Genomic DNA, 18,759 nt, shown 5'->3' on the forward strand with positions numbered 1-18,759 from the left:
AGCTTGCGTGCTTTAGTGTGAGAGGTTAAAGCAGGGGCACAAACAGGGTCAACACACACGTGCACACAAACTCACACGTGCGCAGGGCCCCCCCACCAGGTGAGCAAACAGACCTGCGGAGCGAAACTTAAAGACGTTCCCTGCCTCCAATTAGCATTAATAGCACTTAAACCACAGGGGGAAATCTATTATGTTTTTTGCTCTGCTAATCAAAAGGCTAAAGAAGTGATCCGGGGATGAAAGAGAGCATGAAGAATAGGATGAGTAAAAGCGATCCAAGAGTGGGGATAAAGACGGATCAGACAGAAAGAGGCTAAAGGAAGGTGGAAAAGAGCAAAATCTTCAAAGGAGTTGCCGAGATGTTTGAATTCAGGGTGGCCCGAATGCCTCCTGCTTCCTGAGGGAGGGATCGCAATCTCAACAGTGAACAATCCCCCTATCAGGACCCGACTCTATTACGGCTTTATTGACCAACAAGCCGCAGGTCACGTTGGTGTTGAAAGAGATTGACATGATGAAGTTTTCCTCCTCGCTTCCTTGAAACAATAAACTTCCGCCGTATTGCAAAATGAGCCATTTGCGTTCAAACGTCGTCATTTTTAATGACAACCGGCAGTTGTAAAAGCTGATTACGAATCTCTCGACAATGGCAATTAAAGGGCAATTCCGGGCACCTGTTGTGTGCTCGTATATGCTGCTCCCTTTTTCTGCACCGCACCCTCCGTTGGTTCGAAGAAAGAAAACGAGCCTTAATGCAACAGCAAACAGCTGAAATGGTGTGCTCGGGCTAAAGTGATGAACGTGTCCGATTAGTGACTTCACAAATTTATCACGGCGGGTAAACGCTCTGAGAGGGCGTGTGGGCTGGGGGCCATCAGTCCTATCACACCCTTATTGGCCATACAAAGACTAATTACACTAATTAATTGTCCAAGCTGATAACACTAACAGTTGCGTACCTGCATAGACGAGTTGACGCAAGTTCTACGCACACAGCGACAGACTCTGCTCTTTTCACCGCAGTCCAACTCATAGTGGAGTCAGGTAGTTGTAGCTGTAATATTGCTGAAGGGATTTACTATAACTGTCTGGCTGCCACGATGACGCAATTTTGACGAGTGAGGTTCACTCAAAACTAAAGTAGGGTACACACATTGAATGAGATCCAAAAAAAAATAAAAAATCAGAAACAGAAGTAAGCATTCACAAAGACCTAACGTTTGGAATGTTTTTGAAAAATGTGTTTAATATTGAATTCATCATTTCTCAATGGGCAAAGTCAGAAATTAATCAAGGATAACATTTAAAGCCTAAACGCAAAGAAAAGCTCAAGTTTAATACAGCACAGTTGTTTTATTCTGTAATTGAAGAGTTGACCTCAACTGAGATTGAGTTGAGGTCAACTCTTCAATTACGTGACGCTCGATGCATACCTTTACTTTCCCAACATATAAATGACGTGTTCTTATAGGGCCGTTCGATATTGAAAAAAAAATATTAATCACAATTATTTTAGTAATAATTGAAATCACAATTATGCAAATTATTCTTTTTGGTTACAAAACAAAAAATGGTTGAATAGAAACAATATTAAGACAAATCAAATTTATTTTATCTTAAAATATAAAAAAAAAACAGGTGAAAATATAAAAAAATATAAAGATATATATAAACAATTTCAATAGGAGGTCCAAATTTCGTACTAAAGGGTACTCTTACGATAAGTATTAGACATTGTAAAATCAATACTATTTTAACAATGTTTTATAACTGCATAAAAATGTTTTATTACAATAATGCCAATTTTGTAATCGTTGAGTATAATCAAATTTCAATTAATTACACAGCCCTACTGAAAAAAAAGGGAATTGTACATTTGCATTTCCATTTGAAAATTTAACTGGCACTGTTAATTGTTGTAGTTTAATTACATAAAAAGATGAATATGATCTTCTGATCACAGTTCGAGTCTATTCTAGACGAGGGTGGGTTGATTAAAACCTACCCCAGCTGACATGGGGCGAGGTAATTATATTGCAGTCATTTGTAATACCCACGAGGTCTGGCTGAGAATAATAAACTCATTTGCAAAACACATCTTATTAAGTAGACATTTCGATTTTCTGATTGGTTTGTTTGCCCATTTTTTTGCACCGCTGACCTATCATCTCAGATGATGCATGAGAGTTTGGGCCCACACCGAGAGTGTGTAGAGCCCATCAAGAGCTCACTCATTCACGCTTGGTTTGGGGCTTAATGTTTGATTTGACTGCAGACACATTACTCACATTTACTTCAGCCTGTTTGTTTTCACACAGTGAAACAAGGAGAGGTGAGGCCATACCTATAATGTGCATGCGTGTGTGTGTGTGTGTGTGTGTGAGAGACATACTGCTATTGTGGAAGAGGGCTTGTCATTCACATTTTAGTCACAAGATACTGCAGAAACACACACAATTAATACAACACTTGATAAACAGTATTTGCTCGACTTTTTTTTTTTTTTTTTTTTTTTTTAAACGTGAAAATCTCAAAGCCGGCTGAACAAAAAGACACGGGCTGGTTTCATTGTAATCGAGACACCAGGATGGATGGCACATTTCCTTGTCTCAGAATCTTATCTCCGAATAAAACGATGCTACCGGGTATAAAACGGAATACAATCCAACTTTATTTATATGGCGCATGTCACAACAGCTGGAGCTGCAACAAAGCGCTTTCCATATGGTGTAATATAAATTAGCGGGAAATTAGAACGCAAATTAAAACACATAAATAATAGACACCAGAGGAACAGCAGAAACAGCGACAGTGTCATGTTGAGTTGAAAGCGAAAGAATAAAAATGAGGAAATGACTGGAAACAATTCCGTTTCCCAAAAGATCTTTACCAAACTGGCAAGATGGGGATGACTGTATACAAATCATAACAATCATCGACAGTTCAAGGGCACAAAGAGGCATCATGGGATGTTGTCGATATTCGAACGGCTTCTATCGGCTAAAACGTCCGAAACGACTCCCAGCCTCGGTTGCGGTTGTTTGTTTGCGTTGTCAGGGGAGGCCTGGAAAAACACAACACGACATACACATACTGGCAGGCGAGCGAAAGATGAGCCAAATGCTATCAATAAAGCTGCGTGTTTGCTTCAGTTTTGTCGAGCTGGGACGCGCGCCGGCACAACATTGGCACAGCGCAGTACAAACAGAGTAAAATGCCACCGGTAGCTCATTGCTCACAGCTTGCGAGGGTTCAGCTATGACATGTGTAGCATTTAGTTTCTCCACACCAAGGAACCGAGTCACAGATGGCCTCAATTCAATCCTCTCTGACAAAGATTGTTTTCAACAAAGCCCTCCCTTCAGTGGCATCATCCCGGGCAATGACACATGACAGTGGACATTATTCAGCTATTATCGAGACAATGGGCCCTCACCAATTTCACAAGCTCTCTAGTAGTTATAATGATGGATGCGTAGATGATTGTAGAAACAATGTTCGTGTTCAGTAGATCAGCTTTTTTTTTTCTTCATGAGCCACGCACACGGTACTGCTTTAAGAATAAACATTGTTGCGTAACTACTTTAGTGGGTCTCCATAAATGGAGAGACTGCCTCTGAATCAGTTCAGAATGACTTGCTGGCAGAGAACAAGAAAGCCCTTTTATGCTGGAAGTAACAGGAACAGTGGCGCAATCGGACAAACAGACCCACAAGCAAATGCACTCTCGGGGCGGATGACATCGCCCGTGCAGCCATCAGAAGCAGAGGGGCGAGCTTTGCAAGAAGTTGGCTTTGGCCTCAAAAACATTCCGAAGCGATGTTCATCAGCCGTTTTTTTTTTTTTTTTTTAAGAATTCACATACAGGCGACAATGTGGTCAAAAAAGCTCCCATTCATAAAGAGATGCAAAAACAGCTGATATATGCATGCCAGGCCTTGTAGTTGGCAATGACATTTTGGAACAAAACACTCGATTATTGTGCACTAACTGATTGATTTTGTGGATGAAAAGGCATTTTGAGTCGGACTTCATGAGCCATTATGTCAATAAAAACTTTTGTTGGTTGATGTGACTGCCGGATTCAATTGTGAAGCAGAAGAGGAGATGGAGAGGTGGGGGAAAATTGAGATTTCTCCATGCATTGCGATTCAGATATCTGAATTTGATTTCAATGTGGACGTCCACGTTCCGATTATTTAAATAGGTTAATTGAAGTAATACATAATGTTCAAAATAATGCGGAACTGAGACAAGTTGGGACGTGTACAAAACAAATATGGATGACCGCCACCCACCTCACCATGAAATCCAAAATGTTCCTTCTGACTTAAAAGCAGAAAACTTTTGCTTCTACAACGTCGGCAGTGGAAGAAAACTACAGTAAGTGGTCAACCCTACGGAGGAGTCTGGGAGACGGCTGGTTGGTGTTGCTGCGGCTATAAATGGTGCTACCAGTCAGAGAACAATCGAGGAAGCAATTGAAAAATTGTCAGAATCATTGGAAAAGGCGAAGCAAATTACAAAGGACACCCCGGCATTTATTGCTAAGGAATTGCGTCCTTATTCCGACGGGGAAAATGAAAGTGCACCAGACCATCCCATCGCTTTTTTACTGGCAGTAGGAGACACATTTCTTATTACAGTTTTAAAATAAAATTGAGCCATAGTTACAGAATTATACATTTATACAACTCTGGACGGCCTTTTTATTTTGTTGAAGATTAAATGTACCGCAAAGCTGCAGATACAGAAGGAGTATTTTATTTGTGACTGAAACCATTTCATGTTTACAAACATTTAACAATCAACAAAGCACCTTTTCGAGCAGCTGGTACTGAAGTATATGCACATTTGTAATTAACTGGTATTTTTTTGTGTTAAATGATCCAATTTTTTGTTGAAAAGCCTAAAAAGATTTATTTATTTATTTATTTTTTACAAAATGCTCCCATTCATTTTGATATAGCATTTTTGGTTTTTCATTACAACGTTGCACAAACTTTGTAACGTTCCAGTTTAGACGCATTTCCATCAGTTTATAAATATATAATGGAAATAAATGAATCTGTTATTGCTTCTTAAAAATCGCAAGTGATTGTTTACTCAGTGAGACAAAAAATGTGTTGTGAAAAAGTGGATCAAGAAAGAAAAAAAAGATACCTCAATAACCGTTTTATAATCAAATCATAGCCCCTGAATCGCAATCGTAATCAAATCATGAAGCGCCAAATCATTCCCTATCCTATGGAGAGGCATGTCCTTCGTTTTCACAGACAGTTTTGAGCTCCTTACATGGAACAGTCAATTCTATCGTTTAAAAAAAAAAAAAAAAACTTCAACGATGAGACCCGCTTTCACATATTTCAGTTCAAAACAGGCTTGTGTAAATTGCCACTTCAAAGAAATGTCCACTACTCTGGAAAGTGATTCTTTATTAGCACACTTATTAGCAGTTGAGGAATTGGCCGAAGGCCATGTGTGCGATTATTCACGGCTTCCTTCTCAAAGGGCAAGGTGATTCTGCCTGCAACGGTGTCATAACATCCACCCTGTGTGTCGTCTCTAGCAATAGGGAAAAAAAAGTAAGCTATCCACTCGTTCTCTCATTGGTCGAGCTTGCGCCGGGAACCAAGCATGAGCCTTGTATGAGTGTCTGTGGGTATGTAGAAAGTCTCTGAGTCAATTCAACTCTTTGAAACAACACCTCTTTCCAAAGTAACATTTAGAATGAGTGAATTTGTGTCGAAAAATCACCAAAATGATTTATTGTACTTAATGCTGGTTTCTTGTTCGGCAGTTTTGTGCCATCCTTAAATGGCTATTTTTATGCAAGAGAGCCCTTTGCGCTATTAAAATAACTAAATACATTAAATACAGTATGCTTTTATATTGTTGTTTGCTTCAAACCTTTTATTGTTGCGTTAGGATGGTGGATCTTTAACACATGGATTGAAAAATATACAATTACAATAGGAAGTGTGTGGTCCTATGTGCCCACTTGAGTAGCAGCGATGAAAAATGATGGCCTCTTCCAGGATTTAAGATCCATGCCTGATCTCGTGACTCACCTTGTGACCCCAGAAATAGAGATCTGCTATTCTCTCTATCCATGTCTAGACTTGAAAAACACACAAGAGACGAGTGCTATTCTAGTGCATCTGTGTCATGAGAAGTAGCACTAGATATTTTAATGCGTACTTTTTGTGTCCACTCACCACAGCAATTAATGAGTTATTACCTCATCAATTTGATTTAAGTTGAATAGCAATAAAAACATGAACTACAAACCAATTGGAACAATCACAGCACATATTGTACTCTGTTACAGAAACATGCAGCGGCACAAGTATTTTGATTCCACATAATTTCTACATCTACAGATGCGCTACAATAGAAAAACGGCCACTCTGTATTGTTTTTTTCCGGCTCCAATTACGACATACTGTACTGTATTATTTTTATTTATGAACACAAATACATGGTGCGAATGTCATAGAAGAAGCAGATTGCCATCAAGAGAGTGAATAGGCGAAAATAAATGACGGTGTGCAGACAGCAATGATCAATTGCTCCATCCACATTCACTCCACCTGTGCCTTTTGACAACACAGACAAACACGGCATCGATTCAAATGTTGCCAAGTTGGATTTTGAAATCAAATTTACACTGCTGTCAAGAATGATCTTGTGAGATTCCAGTTCAGAAGGACTCTCCACAAGTGGATTTGACCTTTTGTTTTTTGGCAGGGTGCCTTCTAAAGATCAAGGTTAGATCCAAGAAAGGTTCCGTTGAAGTTGTTACGGAGTTTACTTAAGCTTCATATGTAGGAAAACGCTCATTTACCATTAAAACATAGTCCAGTTTTATGTCAGGCCAGTTTGACCATGTAAGGGATTCTTTTCCAATATTTGTCACGTGAATTATCCAAACAAATTGGAGTTCAACCCGCACGGGGTTTCTTAGAAGTGCCACTTTATTTATAACTTGCTTTTGACAGGACAGAGAATTTTTCTCGAGTTTAGTCCCAATCAAACATTTATGCTGTGAAAGATAGTTTTAGTCCATTAATTTTTTAGAAAGTTATTTCCTCAGCATCAAACCATTCAGTTCTTCCATGTAGCTGTTGACACATTTCTGATGAAGGAAACGGTAGCTGCGCATTCAAGCGGTTATTGATGACTGATTTAAGACCACGTGACAAGCTCAATGCGCTTTGACATGATTTTGCACACCGTTCATTTTCCATTACTTTGCACGCGGCAGTAATTTTCACGCAATATCGGACCACTTTTGTTTACGTTTCCGGTTCTGTGGCAATATGAGAGCTAATTCAGTTTTATGATATCACGGTGTCATTTTGAGTACATTTGTTCCGCACTTTTCTTAACATGTATTGAAAATAAATTTGCAGTGGCTTTTTTCCTTCTTAGACAAAAGAATCACATTGCCTTCAGCTGTCATTTTCAATGTTTCCTTTCATTTTACTTTTATTTAACTTTTATTTTCATTCCCTGAAATCCCTCATCGTTTGCCGCATGGTAGAGTTGCGCTGTTGGTCGATGTCACTCAAAATCTTTGTCAAAGCCCATTTCCACTAACCATGTTAAGGACAGAATACATTCTTCTGCTGTGCTCTCATTGTCCACTGCGTTCCCTGCTGACGCAGGGCTCCCGATTTAATTTTTGCATTGATTTTGTGCAAAAAAGGAGCAAACAAATTGGATCACAGGAATACTAAAAGCTTTCCTCTAAATCAATCAAAATTCATGAATAAGTTTATACATAAATGATGCCGTGGTATGTTTTAAGGGATATATCTTGAATCTGTGGGATTAATAGTATTATATATATATGTATATATATATGTATATATATATATATATATATATATATATATATATATATATATGTATATATATATATATATATATATATATATATATATATATATATATATGTATATATATATATATATATGGTGATTAATCTAATAATTTGCATATTTTGCAAAGCCAAATTCAAGTACAGAACCATATTAGCTGAACATCTTTAGTACATCGTCTCGGAACAAAATTTAATTGCTTGACAGCAATTGTATGAAAATTAAAACTAAAATAACTAAAAATAAAACTACACAATTGCAATTGTTTGCCGTTATCATATATATATATATATATATATATATATATATATATATATATATATATATATTTATTTATATTGCTGGCGTCATGCCAGAGACTCCTATTGTACAAATTGTTCAATTTCTGTTGATATGTCAACACATTTGGGTTTTGTTTATTTGTAATAAGTATTGATGAATTTTAAGTGGTGAAAATGGCTAGCTCTCTAGGACAATGCGATGTTAATGGTTGAACAAATGTGACATTCTTGGGGTCTGTTGAACATTTTGGAGCTGTGAGGACTATTCAACTCCAGCATTACAGTGTATGCATGTAAAATTGTCTAAATAAATTTACATTTTCCGATAAACATACTCAGGGCCATACTCTGCTTTTAACAGCTAAGTCCCCAGGGCCTGGACTTGCAGTCTTGTTGTCTTCTTAGTTAGTCATATTTTTCTGTCCAGACTTCTAACACACCCAGTGGATAAACGCAGACACAACAAAGTGGTGTGATTCATGCACAGATGAGATTTGTGAATGTCACTGAAACCCATAAAAAGATAAAGAACACTTTAAATTTGCAATGACTAATGTAGTGAACGCAGTGTAGTCTGCCAGTCGAGATGTGAGAAGCGCCATGGGCACGTTTAGACTTTGAACACTTTGAACAAGAGCATGCGTTCTTTCTTTGTTCACCTGTTATAAAACTGCAACTTAAAAAAATAAACAAATAAAAATAATGAATAAAAACATAGGACCACTAGCACCAACATTCTCCACCAATAAATATCATGTGTAATTCTAGATGATATGCAACTCACAGTGCCTTTATGATAAGCTAATTATGATTTTGTTTTCAGTCTCACTGTGTGTACATGGTGGTCTGGTGGTAGGGGACCAGGGTGCTAGATTATTGGGTTGTAAGTATATGTGTATGACAACACTGCTGATCGGAAAGAAGGAAGGAAGCAAGGAAAAAGGAAAGAGAAAGAAAGAAAGAAAGACAAAGACAGAAAGAAAGAACATTGCACATCGCAAAGCAGGTGTCTTCAAGCCTGCCTGTTTTTCATCTCTCCCTGCTGCAACACACCTGATTCAAACGAGCAGGTTATCCAGCTCCTGCGGACCTAGCCGATCATCTGATCATTTGAATCAGGTGTGTTGCATCAGGGAGAAATAGAACAACATCCAGGAAACTGGTCCTCGAGGAACACGATTGTTGTGAATGGATCCAAACTAGGAGTGCTTTATGATCGTTCGCTCCTGCAGGACGCCTGACATACTTACAGCCTTGAAAGCACATACGAGGAAATGTGCTTCTTTTGACGAGAGACTAGAGTAAGCTTTAAAGCCACATTTGACATGGAACCTTCGCATTTGAGGGTCACTCGACCCAGAGTGCATACTGTATATCCGGCAAGGTGAGCAAATGACAGACCTAAGACAGAAAAGGCCACAGCTGCGTGACTTTTCCCTCTTACGCATATGATGGAAGAATACGGCCCAGAGACCGTCTTCCCTCCCAATACGCCAAGTGTCGGTGTGTGCAGCCCTGCGGCTGATCAGTGCATGGCAACCGACTGGCTCCAGGTCCAGCTATGACAAGCCGAGGGTAAATTCCTCACCTCTGTGCTGAAGTACTTATACCTGTCAGCAACAACTTTGACAGATAATTTGGAGAGAAAAAGAAGTGCGTTACTTTTACAAATGCTGCAGGGATGCACAGGAAAAACGGATATTTACAAATGTATATGGTGGAAATAAAAGTGACAGTCTTGATAGAGTTGTTTCAGGGGTCATAAATCACCTGGAATTAAAAGCATGGATCTGAAAGATGATTGGCATGTCATTTTCATGACAGGCAAACTTGATCGACAAAACTTGGTAGGTTGTATGTTGTCTACAAAATATGATTGTAGCGTCCTCAGAAATTTTAGTCCTGTTGCACTTTGCACTAAAAACGACAATAGCCTCTCTCATCTCTCCGGCAAGGCAAAGAAACAGAATTGAGTTTGTGTCTCACATTCAACACATCTAAAACACCGTGTCAAAGGACGTTCAGTGGTCTGATCATTTTTTGTACAAAGTACAGCTTGGCATGAAACTACGCCTGAATTCTCATAAATTCCTCACAATGCTTTTCAAGGTTAGCAGAGAATAGCAAAAAATATTTGGAATATCCATGACAAAACACAAGCCAGAAATGCCTCATTAAGAGAAACGCTGGAGATCATTTTTAACCAAAGCAATAATAGTAAGTGGACTCATGTTTGTGTAATCTTTCCACCTCACTTTGTGATTTCAAGCACCGCACAACACAACAGAGAGACAGAATTCACTCGCAGATGAAATGTTTGTGAATAGAATTGATTTATAGATTTGAACAAAAGTGAGCCGTGTGAGGTTGTCTGCTGCTGGCTGCCACTAAAAAGAGTAATTACTTCACAGATGGTGAGGGGCTGGTCTGGAGCAGACTATGTGATGGAGAACAATCATGGAGGCTTGATTGCTCAAGAAGCACAAGGCAGACCTGACAGGAGGAGGGGTTCCAGAATGCGTGATGATGAGTGTGTGCGTGTAATAGAAATGGGAGGAGGGGACTGTTTAAGTTTAACTAGGCCACTGCGACCCATTACGGGCTTGACAATGATGTGGTTTGTTACACACACACACCGAGTAGATCAAATCAAATTTCATGTGCTGCTCCTGGGTTTCATCTATTTGATTCATCATCACCTCAAGTATGAGGAAATCATTTGTATTCCAACACAGCAGCACACTCATTCCTCCCTGTGGAAAGATGATTAAGTATTATATGGATAGGTGCAAATGTCATCCAGTATAAAAGGACAATAAATCCACATGTCACTTATGCAAAGTGATGTAAATGGGGCCCCTGATTAAGACACAGAGTCATTTAAAAAACAGGGACCGGCAGAACCTTGACACGCACACACACACACACACACCCCCTCTCTACTCTCTCGGGCTCTTTCACGCACATACGCACACACTGTAACTCAATATGAAATTCAACACTGAGCACTTCACACAACACATGCGCTTTGATAACTACTTCAACATCGCTCTCGCTCTGTATGTCTCTCTCTCGCTCATACACGCAAAAACACACACCCGCATGCTCACGCACACACACACATACACGGAGCAAAATCCCCGTAGCCATGTGCCTGCCACCCGAGCAGTTTATCAAGTAATTATTGTTTGATTACAGCGTTTCATTATCTGCACTGATTGAGTCACAACCAACGGCAAAGGTCAAGCGCCATTAACGCGCTGCTCCCGAAACATATTTCCACGCCGACAGCGTGTTTGCCCTCCCTCTCCTCCGAAAGGGCTAATTGCAAATGCATTTGTTTGAGGAAAGAAGAGAGGAGACCGCATGCTCCAAGTCCCACTGAGACAGAATATTAAGCCCATAAAAAAGAATTCACACAAATTCAGACATGTGCGCACGCTGAAGCTGTTCTGGGCCAATTCAAAACAGATCCATTACCTGCTATGAAACCATTTTGGCAAACAGATTGATTGTTTAGATGTTCGATATGAGAATGCATGGCACAGTGGGAGGAGCGGAGCTACACGGTGGCCAGGGGTGGCAATGGCTACCTCTTGTCACTCTAAGACAGGGGTGGGCAAACTTTTTGATTGGCGGGCCACAATGGGTTCTAAAATTTGACAGAGGGGCCGGACCAGGAACAGATGGATGAAGTGTTTTGGTAACCTTACCTCATCAGAGCAAAAAAAAAAAATACATTGAATTTTAAATGAAAGTGAACAAAAGCATTACGACAATATATATGTCTTTGAAAAACCACTGTTACTTAGAAAATAAAACATTAACAAGGTTTTTTCATTTCATTTTTTTCAAGTTCAGTGGGCCAGATTAAAGAATTTAACGGGCCACATGTGGTCCTCGGGCCATAGTTTGCCCACAGCTGCTCTAAGGCCAAGGCCACAGCCAGGTAAAAATATTGACATCTGATATTTTTCTGCCATTTTCGTATGGATGTCGTATTCGTAGACCCCTTGATGCTCATATTAGGAGTTATTTATATAAACGGCAAAATTAAAGAATGCCTACTCTAAAAGAATGTCTTCAGTGAAGAAAATGCCAATCAAGATAATTTCTTTCACACCACAGCAGTAAGATTGCAGAGAAGTAATTGTTTATCATACAATCCAGTCATGGTTTCATGAAATGTAAAGCACACGTAAACCAATGTTGCACACACACACACACACTCACAATGCAAGCAGAAAAAACTATCGCGTAAAAAGCAACGTCTGGAATAAAAAAAAAGTAATTGCAAAGTAAGTGGTATAATTAAATACATTTTGCAAGCATTCATATTTTTCGTCATGCTGAGTCTCATAGTGGCAGCGCATATTATATTCCTAACAACAAACAACATTTTTATTTTACGGCAAAAGTAGCACTACAGTACTGGTCTGAATGAATATCCATTGTGTGTGTGTGTGTGTGTGTGTCCATACCTGGGTGGGAAAGATATTTCCAATTCATGCAGTCGATCTTTGAACACTGACAGTTCTTTGTCGTACTCTAAAAGCTATGGGGGGAAAAAAACAACAAATGCAAGGATGCGGTGAGAGACGCGCAGTAGTTCAATTACATTTGAAGTTCATCTGCAGCAAAAGGCAACAAAGCAGTAAGCTACTCAAAAACCTTCAAATGAATTATGCAACCATAGTATACTGGATGTGTCAATATGAAGACTTCAGCTTTGCCATTCGGAAACCTGTTGGGTGTTCACAGACAGGCAATGACAACTTACATTTTATCTTTGACAGCTTTTCTGATAGAAGAGCTGCAATGACACACTCAATAACAAGAAAATCTAATGGTGACTACTTTGATTGATTACTATCCATCCATTATCTCGATCGCTTATCCTGTGCAGGGTCGCTGGAACATGGAGCCTATCGCAGCTGACATGGGGCATGAGGAGGGGCACAAGTGCCGGGCTGACAGATAGCGACAGACTCTCAATCATACGTCTGGAGGCTATTTTCTGCGGAGGGAACCGGGGGGGGGAAAGAAAAAAAAACTCTCCACAGAAAAGCCAAAGCTGAGATTTGAAGCTGAGGCCTTGTTGGTGTGAAGCAAAAACGGTAACTTCTGTCTGACTGATTACAAGCTGAAGCCAAGTGCAGCCATTACTTTATCCAAGGGTGTGGAAAATCCATCTCCCACTCACAAATCAGCACATAAACACCACTCATCATTATTTACCATTCATGATGTACAACATGCCTTTTATACAGGGTTGACTGACAATCAAGTACTAACATCCCAAGGTTATTGCAATAAAAATAAATAAGCAGATAAATAAATAAATAAATCTGAAATTGAAAATAAATCTCATTTAAGAAATAAAAATAAAAATTCCAATTCTTGTAGAAGAATCTAAACTGACTGAAAAATTTATGTTTATAAAGCTAACTAGAACTAACTATTAAAGCGCAAATTTCCTTAGTTTTAATTTTTGTCAATTAATAACAATCATGAATTATTGCGGTTCATTTTAAGTGTATTTATTTTGGAATTGATGTACATCCGTACAGAAAAAGGAAGGTCAAAAAGCCATCAGACGATTGTAGTTTACCTTACTTTATGACAAAATAAAAATTTTTAATCTTGCACTAAACTCAAACTAATACTAAAATGAATAAAAACTAAAGTAAAATGAAAAAAATCCTGGGGAAAAAAAGTAAAAATAACACACTGGCTGAAAACTAACTCAAACTGACTGAAATTAAACACAAACTAAAACAAATTGAAATTAAAAATCCCAAACAGTTTCATGTATGACAACAATGACCACCTTTAACTCGCTCTCCTCTCCTCTCGCTCTTCTAAATGGCTTCAGGTCTTACGTGCATGTTATGATTAGAATTTATTTAATTCTATTAGGAGCTTTGAATTGCTTAATGTATGAATGATCCTATCAAAATAAACTTACCTTACCTAGTAGTTGTAGTCAATACAGTCATTAGTGTAACATAAAATAGTGCTAAACATTAAAAACACGAGCAATCATAATTGAATAATGCTGCCTCAACAATGACACAAACCGTCAGTTTGTGTGTGTGTGTGTGTGCATGCATTGGCCTGTCCGACAAGGGGGTTCTCTCGCCACAGTGCCAGTCCATCTACGCACTCTTCATTAATCATGTCTCCTCACCCAGCTGTACTCACTTGCTAGAGTGTACACACACACGTCCCCCAATTTACCCCCTTTCACAAAACCCATAAATCATTAGTGAAAAGTGCAATTAGTGGCTTCTTGTATACATTAATTATCTGGGAGATGAACAGGTAGCTCCGGCACCTGCATGACTGCCTCCCTGAGAGACTGACAGCGAGGTTCTCTTAGCAACCCTTGGAGGGCCTCGCTCGGGCCCTGCCTTTTTCCTTCAGATTGGGAGACATCGGCTTGCCTCTGGGACAGTTATTTTGATGGTAAAATGGGTTGTACTACATTTTTCCGAGCGGGGAACAATTACAGTCTGACGCTGGTAAGATGAGAAGAATTTGACAGAAACTGAACAGGCAAGTGGACATTAATGACTTTACATTGGTGTATTACATATGGCGCGACGTTGACGGGTACATGATGAAATATCAAAAGAGATGACTTGGTGCGCGTGCGATATATATCCGGGAGGAAAGCGGAAAGACGGGTTCTATTATGAGAGTGTAACTACGGCCTAGCCTGACAAATTCTGTTCAAATGGTTGTCGAGTTGACACGTAAGCGCGAGTCTTGATGTCTTTGCGCTGGCTCTCTGTGTTAGTATTTGTGATTATGTGTCAGCCATGTAGAACAGTGGCCATTACTTGCAGCCAGCGGGCCTCCCAGTCGGAGTCTCTGCGGTTCAGGAGGGCAGATGTGCCGCATTCATCAAACTCACACTGCCGGGGTCATAGGAGAGACTCACACACTGTGGATGAGGGATGGCAGAGCATGGGATGCAAGCCCACGCTTCACTGTCCATCCTGTCCCGCCATCCATCCACCGCACGTGCGGGTGTCAAAACCCAATCAAAATCTTCACGCCACACACTATTATCCTTATATGACCTCATAACAATTTTGTAATGACCACAACTGCCAGAATCTAAGATTATTCGATGAAAATTGGCCTGCTGGTCACCTCAAAATGTCCTCACTGAGTCAAGAAGAGTTTTGGATTGAGCCATAAATGTAAGTGCTCAAACAAAGAGCAAAGCGTTGCGGCGAGTTTGTGGCGACTGCCAGGCTCCAACTTATGCCATCTCATCGAAATAAGTAAGGTTGTTAAACTAGTAGCGCTCCCACGCAAAAGCACGGAATGAACGAGTAAAAATCTAAATTGAGTCCTTAAAAATCAAGAAAGTTTTTACTTCTGGGCACTTCTCTTCCTTGAAGTCCATGTTTTTACAAAGTGTATAAAACATTTTTCTTTTCACAAAAGTATCTTTGAATGCTTCATATGTATCATCTCTCATGCAGTATAGATACTCTAGTTACGGTACACGTGTCATTGAAATATGAGATTGAGGGTTGAACACTGATTGAGGGAAATGGGGTATAATACAAATAATTTAAGTGGGTGGAAGAGTTGCTACAGCAGATGAGTAGCATATGGCCGTGTGTGCTTGCGATCGCTTCTAAGTGAATGTTGAGTAATTCATTCAGGTGAATGGACAAGACTGCATGCCAGAATTTCACACCACATTTAATCCGAGGTCAATTAAGCATAATGTGCTGCTGCTGTGGCGGGTGAGTGGTTTAAAAATCAGCTTATATTGGTTCAAGGCCTCTTGACATTATAAAGCCAACAGTAGTTTGTCAACCAGAAATGACCTTGGGAGTTGTGGAGGAGGTGATGCAAGATGATGCAGTACAATATCACACAGGGGGAAGATGAAGAAGTGTCTGGGTAAAAACGACCCTGTCAAGAGTTGGAATTTCTGACTTTGCTGGGATGAAAAAAAAATCCGATCCTAAATCAGAGAGGCGGTGATAGTTCAGGTCGGAAGTTGAGGGGTACAAAACGGGGAATATGAGGTGTTCGGCCTCCAACTGTCCCTCTCAGAATACCGGGGGCTTGTCCGCCACCTGTAATTGTGCTTTGATTTAAATCTTGTCAACTATCCTCTGTGACAACACCTGCTGTTGTTAAAAGCCATCAATAAATGTTGGGGTGAAAGGTCATTTAATTTGATTTTTACACCTCATACTTGGCTTTCATTGCAAGGGCAATATTTTTCCTTCTTTTTTATGGGACCTTCATTATTTGGTGTGGAAAAGCAATAAACTGACTGACAGAGAGGTGGCCGATTGGTACCGGGAGCAGACCGGAGCAAACAAAGCTGAAATCGACAGCGCACTGCACTGCTGAACTTTCATTACCATGCTAACTGAATTACATGGTAAAGAAGTTAGACGCAAGTCAGGAAAAGGACACCAATTCCACAATTTGGGTTAACGCACGGAAAGAAATGCATTTAACTAACTTCAAATCTTGAAGATCAGATTAAAGTACATTCGGCATATTGTACATGTACGCAACTGTGTTAGAGAGGCGGGCTGCATCACAGACAATCAAGGACCAAACATCAACAAATAATTCTACTCCCATGGTCACCGTTCGGCAATATATGCTTTCAAAATGAAAGCGTTAACTGGAGATTTAAAAAAATATATATCACACGATTAAATATTTTAACTCAGTTAACTCAGTTTTATTTACTTCAAAAACAATTTGCAAAGCCAACATCAAATATTAACTGTACATCTTTAGTACATCGTGCTCAAGTTATCACTGGGCATTGCAAACCAACACTGCTGGACTGTGGTGCATGTGGGCAGAATTAAATCCTGTACTGTAGAAGTTTGCAGAATTGCTTCTAAGAAAAATGCCCGACTCCGTTTAGATCATATTCTTGGATCAAAGAAAGTCTTGGAGTTAAAATACACTTCATTGTTGGTGATTTTACATTAATTCCAAGCTATTAAATAAGTAAATACCAGTTACAAGCTTCACAAAAGATAGTAGTTGAAATATTAGGTTAATCGCAATTAATTACGGATTTTTTTTTTTTTTTTTTGCGATTAGTTAAAAAATCGCTTGACTTGACAGCACTACTATATATATATATATATATATATATATATATATATATATATATATATATATATATATATATATATATATATCACTGAAATTAACATTTCTCTTATGTTAAATGTATCTCTGTGCTTTAGAGGAATATTGCAGGCAATGCTGCCGGCATGAAAAAGAGAGGCAGGTCAGACAGCAAGGTTCATCACTTACTAGCACTACCGTACACCATCTCCTTTCTCGGTCCCCCATCTGCCGAATCCACACTGATAAAGTTACAATAAAGAGATACTGAAGCAGAATCAATGAGCATGGAAGGAGAAGTGGGGGAGGGGGGCGTCTTTTCGTCGTGTGTAGAAACTATGAGGAGACTGCACATGTGCGGATGCACAACACAAACATGAAAGAAACACACACACACGGATGCACGCACACAGACACACGCACACACTTCCATCTCTCCACTGGAGCAGAGCCCCGCCATGCCCCTTGACGCCACAAGAGCCCGGAAAATTTAATCTTCCCAAATACTCATCAGGGCTCTCCATCGTCCCACTGTGACAGCGCCGGGGATAATTAATTATACAATTTCGATGGGAATATCGACTAAACAAACCTATTAATCATAGCAAAAGTCAATAGGCATGGACACATTCAATCATGTCCCAGCCAATGATTACTCCTCTCAAAATACAATAATTATTTTCAAGCGCTGCCTCGAATTAAATTTCTGTCAAGCTGGTACAAGTCTTACAGTTGATGAAGGGGGCAATGATTTTTTTTTCTTCCTCGTTCCAACTGGAGGAGGGATATTTATCCATTTAGAAAGGTAGTTTGTTTTATAAGGATCATAACATGGTGTGTTTAACCAGACCATCAGATTATCACTGAAGCCCCTATTATGTCGTCTATCTTGTCTGACTTGGCCAAGAAGCAGGAGGGAAGAGCAGGGTCCAGTTACCCAGCTATGATTCGTGTACGTTTCTACTTAACAATTTGAATTGTTTCTCCGTGCTACATAATATGGAGGAAAGAAAAACATCTCTTTATTCTGCTCAGTGTGCATGTTTACCCTCCATTTTGTTGCCATTTTTTTTTTAAACAAGGTTTGATTTGAACTGCATAACATATGTAATCTGCAGTACACTTTTAATGTATACATTTGAAGAGTCTCATGGAATCCAAAGACATATTCTGCCCCTTCAAATATAAATGAAAATTCTAACCCAATTTTCGCCGAGTAGTTGGTGGTAGTTTTTTCAAGTTCTGCAGCAGACGCTCTTTTTGGTGGTTACCTTGTTAAAAGTGGTGAATAATACCCAAATAAACAATTACAATGATGTCATGGGTTGGGTTCCTAATTATATAATAAAAATATTGTGACAAATGTAAAAAAAAAAAAAAGAGATAAAAAAAATTCAATGACGGTCTCAAAGTTTTAGTACGTACTATTGTTCTTCACTATTTGACCTCTTAAT

General features: G+C 39.3%; 1 protein-coding gene across 2 annotated transcripts in view; it reads right to left on the minus strand.

The window, feature by feature from the left end:
- Nucleotides 1-18,759, minus strand: part of inpp5a (inositol polyphosphate-5-phosphatase A) — a 146,361-nt gene that overhangs the window by 10,738 nt on the left and 116,864 nt on the right. For both annotated transcript variants that reach the window (XM_088305189.1, XM_088305190.1), the window contains exon 12: nt 12,649-12,722. In XM_088305189.1, coding sequence (XP_088161315.1) covers nt 12,649-12,722 — 74 coding nt within the window. The remainder of the gene's footprint in view (nt 1-12,648; nt 12,723-18,759) is intronic.

This window comes from Idiotropiscis lumnitzeri, chromosome 9, assembly GCF_059441095.1.
Source record: "Idiotropiscis lumnitzeri isolate Australia: NSW breed Sydney's pygmy pipehorse chromosome 9, RoL_Ilum_1.0, whole genome shotgun sequence".
Taxonomy (NCBI): Eukaryota; Metazoa; Chordata; class Actinopteri; order Syngnathiformes; family Syngnathidae; genus Idiotropiscis; species Idiotropiscis lumnitzeri.